General features: G+C 43.1%; 1 protein-coding gene across 1 annotated transcript in view; it reads right to left on the reverse strand.

The window, feature by feature from the left end:
* Positions 1-12325, reverse strand: part of ulk2 (unc-51 like autophagy activating kinase 2) — a gene marked incomplete at its 5' end in the record, with an annotated part of 35310 nt that extends 22985 nt beyond the window's left edge. The window contains 4 exons of the mRNA XM_079225484.1: positions 1004-1036; positions 7121-7162; positions 7373-7465; positions 12236-12325. Of these exons, the coding sequence (XP_079081610.1) occupies positions 1004-1036; positions 7121-7162; positions 7373-7465; positions 12236-12325 (258 nt within the window). The remainder of the gene's footprint in view (positions 1-1003; positions 1037-7120; positions 7163-7372; positions 7466-12235) is intronic.
* Between the last annotated feature and the right edge of the window lie 258 nt (positions 12326-12583).

Here is a 12583-nt window from a genome sequence, read left to right on the forward strand (position 1 = left end):
AGCTACTAGCTAGCAGGCAGATAGGAAGGTAGGATGGTTTGTGGTCTGTGCAGACCTCAGTGAGAGTAATCACAAAAACACTGTCGACGTGTGTCTTTGAGTTCAACCGACAGGTGGACTGAAGCGCTTCTGTGGTTCCTTACAGCAGAGACATCTATACCGAGAGACACTACAACGTCTTTAAATAAAAAGGTCCACATGTGGGACCTCAGGCCTCCCAGTCAGAGATGGCTGATGGACGTGGTACTGTAAAATCATCTGAATCATCATTTACGGGAGCAGAAGGCGTACTCTGACTCCACAAAGAGGTTTTCAGAGTAACACCGCTTATGTTCCCCCTCACATTTTTACCAATGAAGATCGTACCTTGTCCATAACATTCCAATAACTTTCTGAACAGGAACTTGATTAGTTCATCTGAAACAGCCAGCAGTGTGTCTCATCTTTCACCAGCGTCCGCTTTGAAAACATAACGATAAAAACTGCGTGATGCAAACTATGTCTAGTCCCATGACAGCGGATCCAGACACACAGGATTCCAAATAATTATTGATGGGGGTACAGAGTAAAACCATCTAAACACAGATCAAAACAAGAGTTCAAGCCAAGGCTTTCAGGGAATCGGATTCCTAGAAAGCAGCGGGGGGGCACTTTCAGTGAGTAATTTAAGGTGCAGCCGTAGCTTGTTTTCACCCTGCAGCCACAGGGTGTTGCGAAATGAGCAGAAAGAGTTGGGGAGGATGCAGATGTGAGGTTGTCAACAAACTGAGAGACGATTGACACGCCTTTTACTGTGAAAGAAAAGAGGTGAGGGAAAGGCCGACAGGGAGGGACAAAGGCGGGAGGACATGTGCTGACAGCCCGAGTTGGGGGTAAACCATTACATCATTTACTGCATCTCTTATTAGAATAAGTAACAAAATAACAAGTCACAAGGAAAAAATAATTTTCCCCACTCAACACACGTGACACGACACCGGGAGGCTGTGAGCTCTATACATACCTCCATGACCAGGAAAACAGAGTTGGGCGTTTCCTGGAAGAGAAGAGACACAGAATCAGGACATTTATCCTGAAGCAGCGGTCAGCTCAGCCCCACAGCCACATGGAAACCCACAGCAAAAACAACCCACAGTAAGAACACCAGCACTGGCTGGTTTTGACACCCCTGCTACCTCTGAACATGTACTTTTGTCTCATGAAAACATGATTCAATGCTGATGGCAGAGCTAATAGTTAAGTTATATGATCCCCAAATCAACATACAAGGTCGTACAGACACAGCAGACTTCAACATGTTAACCAACTCCGTTAAACTAGCGTTTAAGGAAATACGATTGAGTATGTGGCGATATACCCAAATCGAATGAGTGCTTTAATGATGTTGTTTCTGCAGCACAACGTTAGCAATAGTACAGATGATTAGAGAAAGTTGAAGCAGGACATAAAAGGTATATCAAACTAAAATAAGGAAAGAATATGGGAGGCAAAATGCACAAAGGAAATGTTCATATTTTGTTTGCCGACTAATCTGCTCGTCCGTGGAACAAACAGGAGCAAATAAGAGCCAGAAGAAACGGATATCCACTTCAGCAACCATTTGCGTTATGTTTAATATATAAACCACAACGAGGTGGCCGTGGTCCAGCCACGAGCTACAGCCCTGAGCCGAGTGAGCCCCGGGTAATGGACTGGTTGGTAAGTAGCTCAGTCTTTTCCAATCCCATACATTGTTTTCTCCACTTCAGGGCAGCTGGTTATGGGGGATGGGATGGGGGGGATTACATAATGATACAAATGTATTCTGGAGCACAATCTGGAGAAGGGGAGGGTGGGCACAAAACACACAGACGTTGTCTCTGGCTGCTGCTGCTGCAGTTGCCCGACGTCGGTTTGTTGCATAATTGCTAAGAAGTGAGATGCATTTCAAGTCATCAGAACCTTGTCACACGCAACGATCCAATGTGCAAGCCCGGACGGAAGGATGAAATGATTGCATCATCCAGAGTCTCCAAAAAAACTGCCGGCACCACGCACGCAAACACTTCGGACTGCCAAGAGCCCATGCAGGACCAATCGGCACCGGGTCCGGTCAGTCGTTGCGCTATTGCGTCACACTCAAGCTCCAGGATTTCGTTATGCAACAACATGGGGGATGGGATGTGGCCAAACTGGACAGTGTGTAGCCGAGAGTGTGAGAGAGTGTGAGAGTGAGTGTGTGTGTGTGTGTGTGTGTGTGTGTGTGTGTGTGTGTGTGTGTGTGTGTGTGTGTGTGTGTGTGTGTGTGTGTGTGTAAATCCTGGGGAGGTTAAGCACCTGTGGTGAGCCAGTGTGCTTTTGTTATGCAAAGCGACAAGTATAATCTGAGTATTCTGTGTAAACTGGTGTCACACAACACGGGACGAAAGTGTGAGCAGCAGGAACCCAGGAACCAGGTGGCGAGCGACAAAAAGGTCAAGTTGATTTTCAGCACGGCTCAATCTCAGGTTAAGAGGCGGGAGGAGGTTTATTATTCTGCAGGTGTACAGTTTGTTATTTCACAGATGTGCTGATGTGGCCACTGCTGCAGAGAAAAGAACATAACGTTCCGTAAAGGCGCACTTGCCTGAAAGCGTGACGAGCCGCAGCAATAATGCGCAGACACACGAAGCGCACAAGCGATAGACATTTTTATGGAACAATTTCTTCTGTATTCAAACCTTTTCTTAAAAAAGGCCCAGAGTGGCATTATGGTCGTCATAAAAAACTCTTTACGCAAGAAAGACACAGGTACTGAAGATCAGTGGAGTGTATTTGCTCCTGTGCAGATCAAACACGTTGCACCAACAAGCATTCAGTTTGAAACCAGATTAAATCCTGGTTTAACTTTAAAACTATCTTACAATTGAGAAAGACTTCATTTAAACCTCTCGTTTAACGTGTTTATTTTACTCTAAACCTAGATTCTATTCAATTATGTTGCACCAAAACTCAAAAAAATAAATAAATCAGATCCAGTATTAATGGTAAACTTAAAGTTTTAACTTGGCCGCCTTTTTGAGACAGATTTGAGCAAATTGATCCAGTACATCGAAGAAAGACAGACTCGACCCAATTGAGTTCTATGTTGCTGCTGAATCTGTTTCAAGATACCGGTTCTAAGGCCACCGTCATGGAGCTGAACAGGAGAACTGGACTCTCATGTGGCCATACCGCTATTGCTCCATTCATTTGGTAAAGTGTTTTGCAATGGGGAGAAATTAGAGCGTCTTTGCCAAGCCAGTATGACTAACTAACTAACTAGTTAGTTATTTGGAGCGTGGGTGTGTGCCTGAGCCTTGCTGAGCAGTGACAGTGTTTTTCTTCTGAGCCTCGGTCCCGGCCCGCTAAATGTCTGGAAAGCAAAGCTCTGTAGAGGAATGTGGACAGAGGCCCGGGGGTGGAAACGCTCTGCAGGTTTTCTAGGAAAACTCACTGAGCTCCAAAACTATCCAAGAGCATCTAATTCCCCTTTTCTTTTCCTCTCCTTATGTCAATGCTGCCTCAATACCTTGTGTAATTAGGACACGCACAACAACCCCCGCCCCTCTCCGGGCCAGAACACAATGTTCATTGGGCGCTTTTGTCAAGATCGGCTCACAGTGAACAACACTTCATAAACAAAAACCTCAAACCCCCTCCTCCAGTAGGGTACGCTCATGCACAAACATGCACTAAAAGCGCACGCTGCCACACACACTTTATAGAGCAGATAGTCGTTTGCTGCTATATTAAGGATCTGAATGTTAAATACAGCTTCAATATAAGTACTTATTAGGGCTGTACACAAATCTCTTTTTTCTGATCAAAACAAAGATCGACTACTCCTTCCTTATTTTGATATAGACTATCTAAAAACCCATCAATCTTCAGATCTATACAACCAATGTGTTTATGATTAAACTAGAGCACAAGTTCTTAAAAGGAATAATAAAAACGACAACTTGTTGGAGGTATTTCAAGTCGACTGAGGGGTCACCGGAGGACGATGAAAGGCAAAGTTTGCCGTATCTGGCAGTTGGCGGATTTCAAAGTCTGGCCACGTTAAATGAACGCTTTTGTTTTGTTTTTACATTGAAAAAACATTAACAAGCACACCTCCTGTTATCTCTTCACAAAAACCCAAACTGCAAAGCTGTGCAGCACAAGTGAGAGAGAGAGGAAGGAGAGCCGACAATAGAGCCCAGACACAATACACCTCATAATACCTCTAACGAGCCCGTCTACCACACACTGCTGCAGCTTGCCCAACGCCAACATCTTCACAAAGGAGTCGCTCAGCGGTGTGTTTAAGACCATCATTAAAAGCAGCAGAAGAGCAGCGCTCCTCCAAACTACAGACAGAATTAGGACCTACAATCTCTCCCACATCCAGCCCTGCAGTCCATGCACAGCTATTCTGTGAGTCGGGCAGGTAGCAGGTACCTCTATACCCACTAAAGCAGCTGGTGATCCACCTAAGAGCAGCCTGAGGTTTGCACCGTTCATAAAAGCTTTAAAAAGTTTTACATTTTTTAAAACTTTTTCAATGCTTTAATAGTTAATGGTTATTTCCTCTTGTGAAACAACCCATTCGATGCCATTTGCCTCATCAGTTTGCCTCTTATATTACAGTATGTCTCAAAGCCTTTAACCCATTGGGGAGGTGAAGAATAAACAACACGAAAATGCTAAATATTCACATATTTTGCATTAAAACTAGGCAAACCAGCAGAACTTCTTCACAAAAAGGTTAGAATAATTCAAGCAGGCAGAGGACCAACATTACCGCTTGTAGATGCGACGGTAGCTCTGCACGCTTCGCTATATTTATGACAAAAATACACTCCTCAACATCGGTAAAAGAAAGTCTGAGGGTTGGTGACCCTCGGACCAAGTCCTACAGCACAGAGTACCGACAAACAACAGCTGGTGAGGCTGGGAAGAAGACAGACGAAGAAGTATCGATGAATAATAACATGTGGAAACAAGAAACTGGAAAGAGTGAGACAACTATACAAAATGATCTAGGAATGGAAACGATAAACGAGTGTGCCAGGGGCAGCTGCCGGTTGGTACTAGCTTCCAAAGGCTGAAACACACCAGACTAGTGGCAGTCAGCAAGAGAGGAAATGCACATTGTTACACAACACAGCAGACAGACCATCACTGCAGGGGATGGAACAATAGAGGCAGCTGGTAAGAAGAGTACACAGGAAAACAATGTACCTAAAGTGGTCGCGGGAGCTGCCAAGTGAATGTTACAGGCAACAGAAGGGGAGTTGACAAAGCAGGCAAACACAATTAAGATAAGACAAAGAAACATACTCGATCCAAACTATTGACAACCCAGGCTCCAATAATTTACCGTTGGTTGCAGATATTCAAAGACACCTACCATCAGTCAGAACAATAATATCACTAATGCACTACAACAGTGTGCAAGAAAAATGCTAGGAACAGCCATCTTTGACAAGTATACAATTTAATATTCTGCCCCCATCGATGTTTTTTTGTTTGTTTGTTAATTAACCGGGATCTGAAAGTGCATGAGTCAGGAATATGTGATTCCTGATGCTCGATGCCAGAGGACAAAAGTCATGTGAGCTGCACTTGTGCTCATATAACTTGCCTCAAATCCAACGAGTGGACCGACTGTGTGGCCCTTTCAGACGCAGCACTCATACTTCACATTTCTCCTCAGGCTTCAATGTTTGGCCATAAGCATTCAAAACAACTTTGCTCGGGTGACGTACTCGTCTTGTAAAAATCTATTCTGAGAAATGCATAGAATTGCAGATTTCACACACAGCTTTTTTCAATCCCAAAGTGCATTAGAGCCACGGACGGGACTTTTGAAAAGTCTTGCCGAGTGCTGACCAATTATTGCAAAGCATTGTGGGTCATTAGTCACATGAGCACACATGAGCACAGGGTTATGCACAGTACAACTAAAGATGTGAAAAAATAAATAAATAAATAATATATATATATATATATATATATATATATATATATATATATATATATATATATATATATATATATATATATATATATATATATTAGTAGCTGCTGGTGGAACGATGTTTGGACTTAATATTTTTCATGTGGGAAAAGGCTGACTCACATAAATAAACTCTGACAGAAACTTGTCAGGTTCCTCAAACAATGGCGCTGCAGCTTTGAGAACAGATGTTGCATTTTCCGTTTTGAAAGCATTAATTGAGCTGATCATATCAACCACGGTCAAGCTCATTCAACAGATCGGTTAAAAATGCCAAGTCTCTTAGATAGTCACTTAGTTGGTTGTATTCTGCATGTTTAACTACATGAGAAACTCCTTTAGCTCTGGACAGAGCTCTATAAGCCGTCTCACATCAGTGTGTAGAACAGCCGTCTTTGAAGAGCTCTCGCTCGAATAGACGATCTTCGTTGCCACATCTGTGATCTCTTTCCTGTTTAGCATTGTAGCGCAGAATGCTTGTTGGTGTATTATTCAGTGGTAATAAAGGAAGTCGGGGAAAACATCGTTCTCCCTGCACTTAACAATAAATCCATTCAAGCGACCGACCATTGCGGAGCTCGGTTTTGTCGATAAATTTTTATTTTTTTTTAAATGGCACGCGATCTACCCGCACTACCTCTGCCGACATATTGGGCACCCCTGATGTAGTGCATTGCAATGCAGAATGAAAATTACCGAATGCTCTGAATCTTTTCATTACAAACGATGATCGTTGCAGCCCTACTGCTCAGCAATGAGATACTGAATGAAGTAATGATCTTCTAGCGTTACCTGCTCAGTACTCGCCTGCTGTTAAGCTGCAATGTACCTAAAGCTGATTGTTTATTGGCAGACTAATCGTTGGTGTTTTTTAACCCAAATATATATATAAATAATATATATAAAATATACATATATCATATTTTGCTGGTGGTAATCTGTGTTTACCCAATTTTAAAGACAACAGTTTCATACGGTGGTTTGTCAAACTCACGCAACTAAACTCATAAATCTTAGAATATCCTTGTCTGCCGGCGCAAACAACACCCAATGGAGTTAATTACTGAAATACCACATTTTCCATCAAGCCAATATTAATTTGATGCAAAAACATACCTGGACATCATAAAGTGCCACAATGTTTTCATGCTGCAGCTCCTGAGCAAAAACAGAACAGAAACACAAGACACATTAAAGCAAACATGAACTGAGCGACAGCAGCTAATGGAATCACTTTCAAAGGTATTTCCATCAAGGAACTTGAGGCTCCTTTGTGTCAAATGTGCGGACTCGCAGAAGGTCAACGTTGGATCGTTCTCTAAATACATCGAGGAGATGAGTGAGAGCCAATTAAGCGTTCATGCTCACCTTCAGGATTTTGATTTCCTTGCCAAGAAGGATCTGGGACTTGGACAGGTTCTTCTTATTAATGCTCTTTATGGCCACCTCCCAATCCGTCTTCTGCGGAACCAAAGCAGGATGGAGAGGAAGAAAAGAAGATTATAATTTAAACCAAAAAAACTTCATCCCAATTTCCCTTAACTCGTTTCAAGTATAAATGACCCTGATGATGAAACACATATTCGCTTTGTAGATGACCTATTTATTTAAAGATGCTCAATTTGGCATTCAATTTGCTGCGATTCACAACGCCTTATGAATCAAATCCATACGGCATTATTAACCTAATACAGTCTGACTGTGGCCTTTGGTTCAGCCACCCATCTAGTTATTCTTAAAGTGGAACATATCACACTAATCTTACGGTTCATATGCGTATTTTGGCTTTCTACTCAAACATGTTTAGAATGCCACCTGTATGAACACACCTGTATGAACTGTATGAACACACCTGTATGAACTGTATGAACACACCTGTATGAACTGTATGAACACACCTGTATGAACTGTATGAACACACCTGTATGAACTGTATGAACACACCTGTATGAACTGTATGAACACACCTGTATGAACACACCTGTATGAACTGTATGAACACACCTGTATGAACTGTATGAACACACCTGTATGAACTGTATTAACACACGTATGAACTGTATGAACTGTATGAACACACCTGTATGAACTGTATGAACACACCTGTATGAACTGTATGAACACACCTGTATGAACACACCTGTATGAACTGTATGAACACACCTGTATGAACTGTATGAATTCACCTGCCTCTTTAACTGAAACTAAATGTATAAGCACTGAAAAAGTGACATTTAATTAACCTTTGTCACCTTTTGTTTTTTTATTTTTAGTTCTCAGTTCATGGGGTTGCTGATGGAGTCTGATTGGCCAACAAAAGGAGTTCCAGCTGTAGACCTACTTAAGAGTGCTGACTGTAAATTGGACTGCACCATGTTCCTCCTACATCATGGGCAGAGCAGTGTTTTCTAGTTTGATCCTTTATCTTTTATTACTTTGGCTAAATGTTTTTTTTATAGGGTTGTTTTCTGTTGGGTTGTGCTGTACGGACATGTTTGAGGTTACTGTGGATTGTGTTGCTGGTAATGTCTTTGTCTGTCCCCCCATGTGTCTAGATGGCCTGATCAGACACTCATTAGGGAGGACTGTTCGTGCTTCTCAGTGCTCCTCTGTCAGGGCTTCAGTTTAGTGATTCACAATCATGGCCGGAATTATCTTTTGTCTTTCTAAAAATAAATAAATAAACACTTGCGTCTCTCTGGTTTACTCGCTGGGTCCCTGACAAACTGGATTCAGCCACTGGATGAAGTGCATGAACCAGTTGCTGTCAGTTAAAGGAGAGCACACAGGCTTGTGAAGGCCTCAGGACATCGTTCAGTCGAGGTGGTAAGCCCTGTGGATCCTGAAGGTCTCATCTTGTGATCCATGGATTTCGTAAAAGACGGCATAATAGTTGCACTTATTTAAAAAATGCCATTTTCTGTGTGAAAATCCTTTATGTTTAATTCAAAACATACTGTTTCTTTAAACAGTGCATGTGTGCATGCTAAAAGAAAAACCTGCTGGCCTAAATTGCATCGTCAGCATCACTATGCAAGCGTTAAAAAGAGAAGGACGGAGGAAATTCTAGCCGCCCCAATAACACCATGTCACTTAGGTTTCCGACAGCTCGACCGGCCTATTGTGCTGAATGACATTCTGAATGACACGCTGAATGACGAGGCACTTGGATGACAGCCAGACCGAGAGCCGGGCTACCTACTTACTCTGAAAGCTAAGTGAGACTGGACTGAATGAATGCTTCCAGGTGAGCTCCTGGAGCAGGTATTTAAAGACTCTTGGATCTCACGTGAGCTCAAAAGGCTCTCAGGACTTGTGCACTGCACACGCAAACACCCAACATGGGACACAGTGATAACCCCGGGGGCGGGGGGGTTGTTTCTTTACCCTTGAGAAAAACGCATAGATAGTATGGGCAAATTAAATCAACATGGTCAGTTGGAGAGGAAGCTAGGGAAGACAGTCTATGAAGGACATGCCATCTAAATTAATCTAAAAAAGGAGATGTTCTTGTCCTGGGGTTGCACTCTGCCTTGAGCAAGTGACAGGTCTCTCTGTCTGTGTGTCTGTGTCTGTGTGTGTGTGTGTGTGTGTGTGCGCGAGAGAAACACTGCCAACTGAGCTGCATCCATACCCAGCTCTCTGACAGCCTGTCCACCCAAGTGTGACTGAGCTATGAACACTAACCCCCATAGAAAACAATAAAGTGACCCCGCTGTCCCATCATGTAACACTGGAGGGGTGGGGGAGAGATAGTGCACCGCAGAATAGAGCGTTGAGCTGTTCATAGTAAGCAGTTGTTCTCTGCTCATGAGTCACGCTGCAAAGACAGAGGTGCAATGTCATTTTTCCAGAAATAATGCATGATGTCATTTATGAATCACAGCCGATTGGAAAGGTGTGAGCAACAAACGGATTAGGGTCAGCAACACTGCAACCAGAAGTTGTCCGAACAGGGTTGTGCTAGAGCAGAGGACTATGTATAAAAAGGAGATTAAACATACTTAATATCTCGTTTGAGAAATTAAAGAGATGGTCAACATGATCCTCAACAAATTTTCAATAAGAGTGCATGTAGCTTCAGCTGACCGACATTTATAACAAATGATTTATCTGAAAAAAGCCTAGAGTTTAACTTGAGTAATGTAATGCATCTGGTGTGGCACAAACAGAACAGGTATGAATGCATCCCAAAGTATTCATCCAGAAATCAGTTGATATATTTACATCCGACTCATCTTCCTGCAATCTCATTTAGGGTTGCAAAGGGCCGGAAAGTTTCCACGGGAATTTAAAAAAAAAAAAAAATTGCCAACGTTTTTTTGCAAAAGCATATAACAGGGAACTTAAATGTAGTTGAGAACAAGACTATGCACTCCTAGCTCAGCTGGACCCCGAATGCAGCTGGTTGGGAACATTGTCTGCCAGAAACAAACGTAAACATAAAACGTTCTGTTGTTTGTGAATGTCTTTGTCATCAGTGTTGCGTCTGAACGTTTCAGCTCTATGTCTGGCAAGTGTGAGACCACGGAGTTGCGTAGAGGCCAAGAGCGGTAATGCAGACAGATAGACATTTCAATTATAGTTTGGGTTGGGGGCGGTGATCATAGGGAATACACCTTTTTTATTCAACGTTCATGTTTTTGTTGTTCGATGAAAGAATAAAGTTTTACTCACAAAATGTTAAGTCATTTTTAAAAGTTGTATTATAAATGTTTGCATGCATGTCTGCTAATGACAGATAAATACAGTTAAATTACCCCAAAATGTCCAGTTTATTCCTGTTAATTCCCATGGAAAGTTTCCAATTTTGAATATTCCTGGAATTTTGCAACCCTAATCCCATTATATTCTTGAGCCTGACATTATATCCAACAGGACAGTATATCCGTTGTATTCTATTCCATTGTGTATATTTAAATATATATATATCTTTATTTTAATTTGTATATATCTTTCATCCCTGTTGCTTCTTTATATATTTGATCTTTAATCTTGTGTGTTTGTATCTTCAATTGTAAGGCGCTACTGATGACGACAAAAAAATGTCCCCTTGGGGATTAATAAAGTATATATTCATATCCGTTGCAGCCCGACTGTTCATCCTTCCACTTCCTTGATTATTAAAATACTATATACATTTTACCCAAATGCATGAGGAAAATGAGACGGACCGTGTTCTGGCTGCTGTACTATTGTTGCAACTTGTCTTGCTAAAAACGTAGTCCCGTAACAGCTTCTGCTATCAGCTGGTTGTCCTGCCGCATCGCTGGTGATCCTTTGAATAGTCGCTTGACGTAACAGTGTAACAGGAGATCATAGGTAACATCCAACACTGCCTGAGCAATGAAGCAAACCATCACGTTTGTTAAAGTCTGCTGGCTCTAACCCTTCACGTTCCTCAGGGGAAAGGATCCTAAAATAGACTGCACGACAGATGATAGGACTTTTAACAGTAAATACATTGATCACAAGCCAGGACCTTTTTAAACGAGACAGGAAGGCGTGCGAGCAGTGGACGGGTCTGCAGCTGGACTCACAGCCATCCACTGATGACTGGGTGGTAGTTTGCCGGTCGACGCTCGGCCTCCCAGACTGACGCTATCGACTGCTGCTCAGCCCAGGCTGTACGCTCCAATGTGGCTTTCATTGAGGAATTCGGGACCATCTGTTTGACGCAACGTCATCTCCTTCATTTCTGACACATGTGAACAAACTCACTCAACGATCCTGCATTGAGTGCAGCGAGTTAACTCTATTTCCCAGCATTATGTTCGTAATGTGATGGGTTCCAGTGATTCGGTAGGAATGAACCTTGTGCAGCTCTTACATAAGGGAGGCTTGTATCTTTAAAAAAAAAAAAAAAAAGGAAAAACACTGCACCCCATCCTCCCTCCTCCCTCCTCCCTCTTGCCTTAGTACGTCAGCAAGTCATTCACTGCTGCCTGATTCATCCCTTTCATGAATGAACCAAGCAGCAAAGATGCACTTATACAACTCCCATCAGAGTGATGAGGCGACAGGAGAACACCTGCCACAGCCTGACTGTTCGGGACCACCTGGATCAGAAAGGCTGCATTATTACCGTTTGAAAAACAAAGTGACAGCCCACAGCTGCGGTGCAGAACTGCATTCTGCACCGCAGCTGACTGACCCAGATTCTCTAATGAAGCTGCTTGCCCCCTTCTAATGCTGCAAGAGAAGCGGGGATAGAAAACACTGTTTATTTACCTTCCTGTGTCTTCCTTTGAACACCACAGCAAAGGCTCCATGTCCGACCAGGTCTTTTCTGCTGTACTCAAAGTCCCCCACCGCCTCCATCGTGGCGGCCCGGTTGTCCAGCCCGATCCCGGGCGCTGGCGGATCGCCTTCAAATGTTGGGCTCTTCAGAAAATAATCCCGGGGCAAATGATGCTCTCAATCCTGGTGGCGGTGACGCTGCGGGTTTACTTCATGACTGGCTGCTCTCGGTGCGCCTTATTGCATAAATACGAGATGCGGTCTGGGCAGACCCACCCCGGAAACAGGTCGGGCTGTTTGTAAGCAGCGACCCCGAGCTAAACCGTATCAGCGCCAGCC

This window comes from Taurulus bubalis (assembly GCF_910589615.1).
Source record: "Taurulus bubalis genome assembly, chromosome: 10".
In the NCBI taxonomy this organism is placed as follows: domain Eukaryota; kingdom Metazoa; phylum Chordata; class Actinopteri; order Perciformes; family Cottidae; genus Taurulus; species Taurulus bubalis.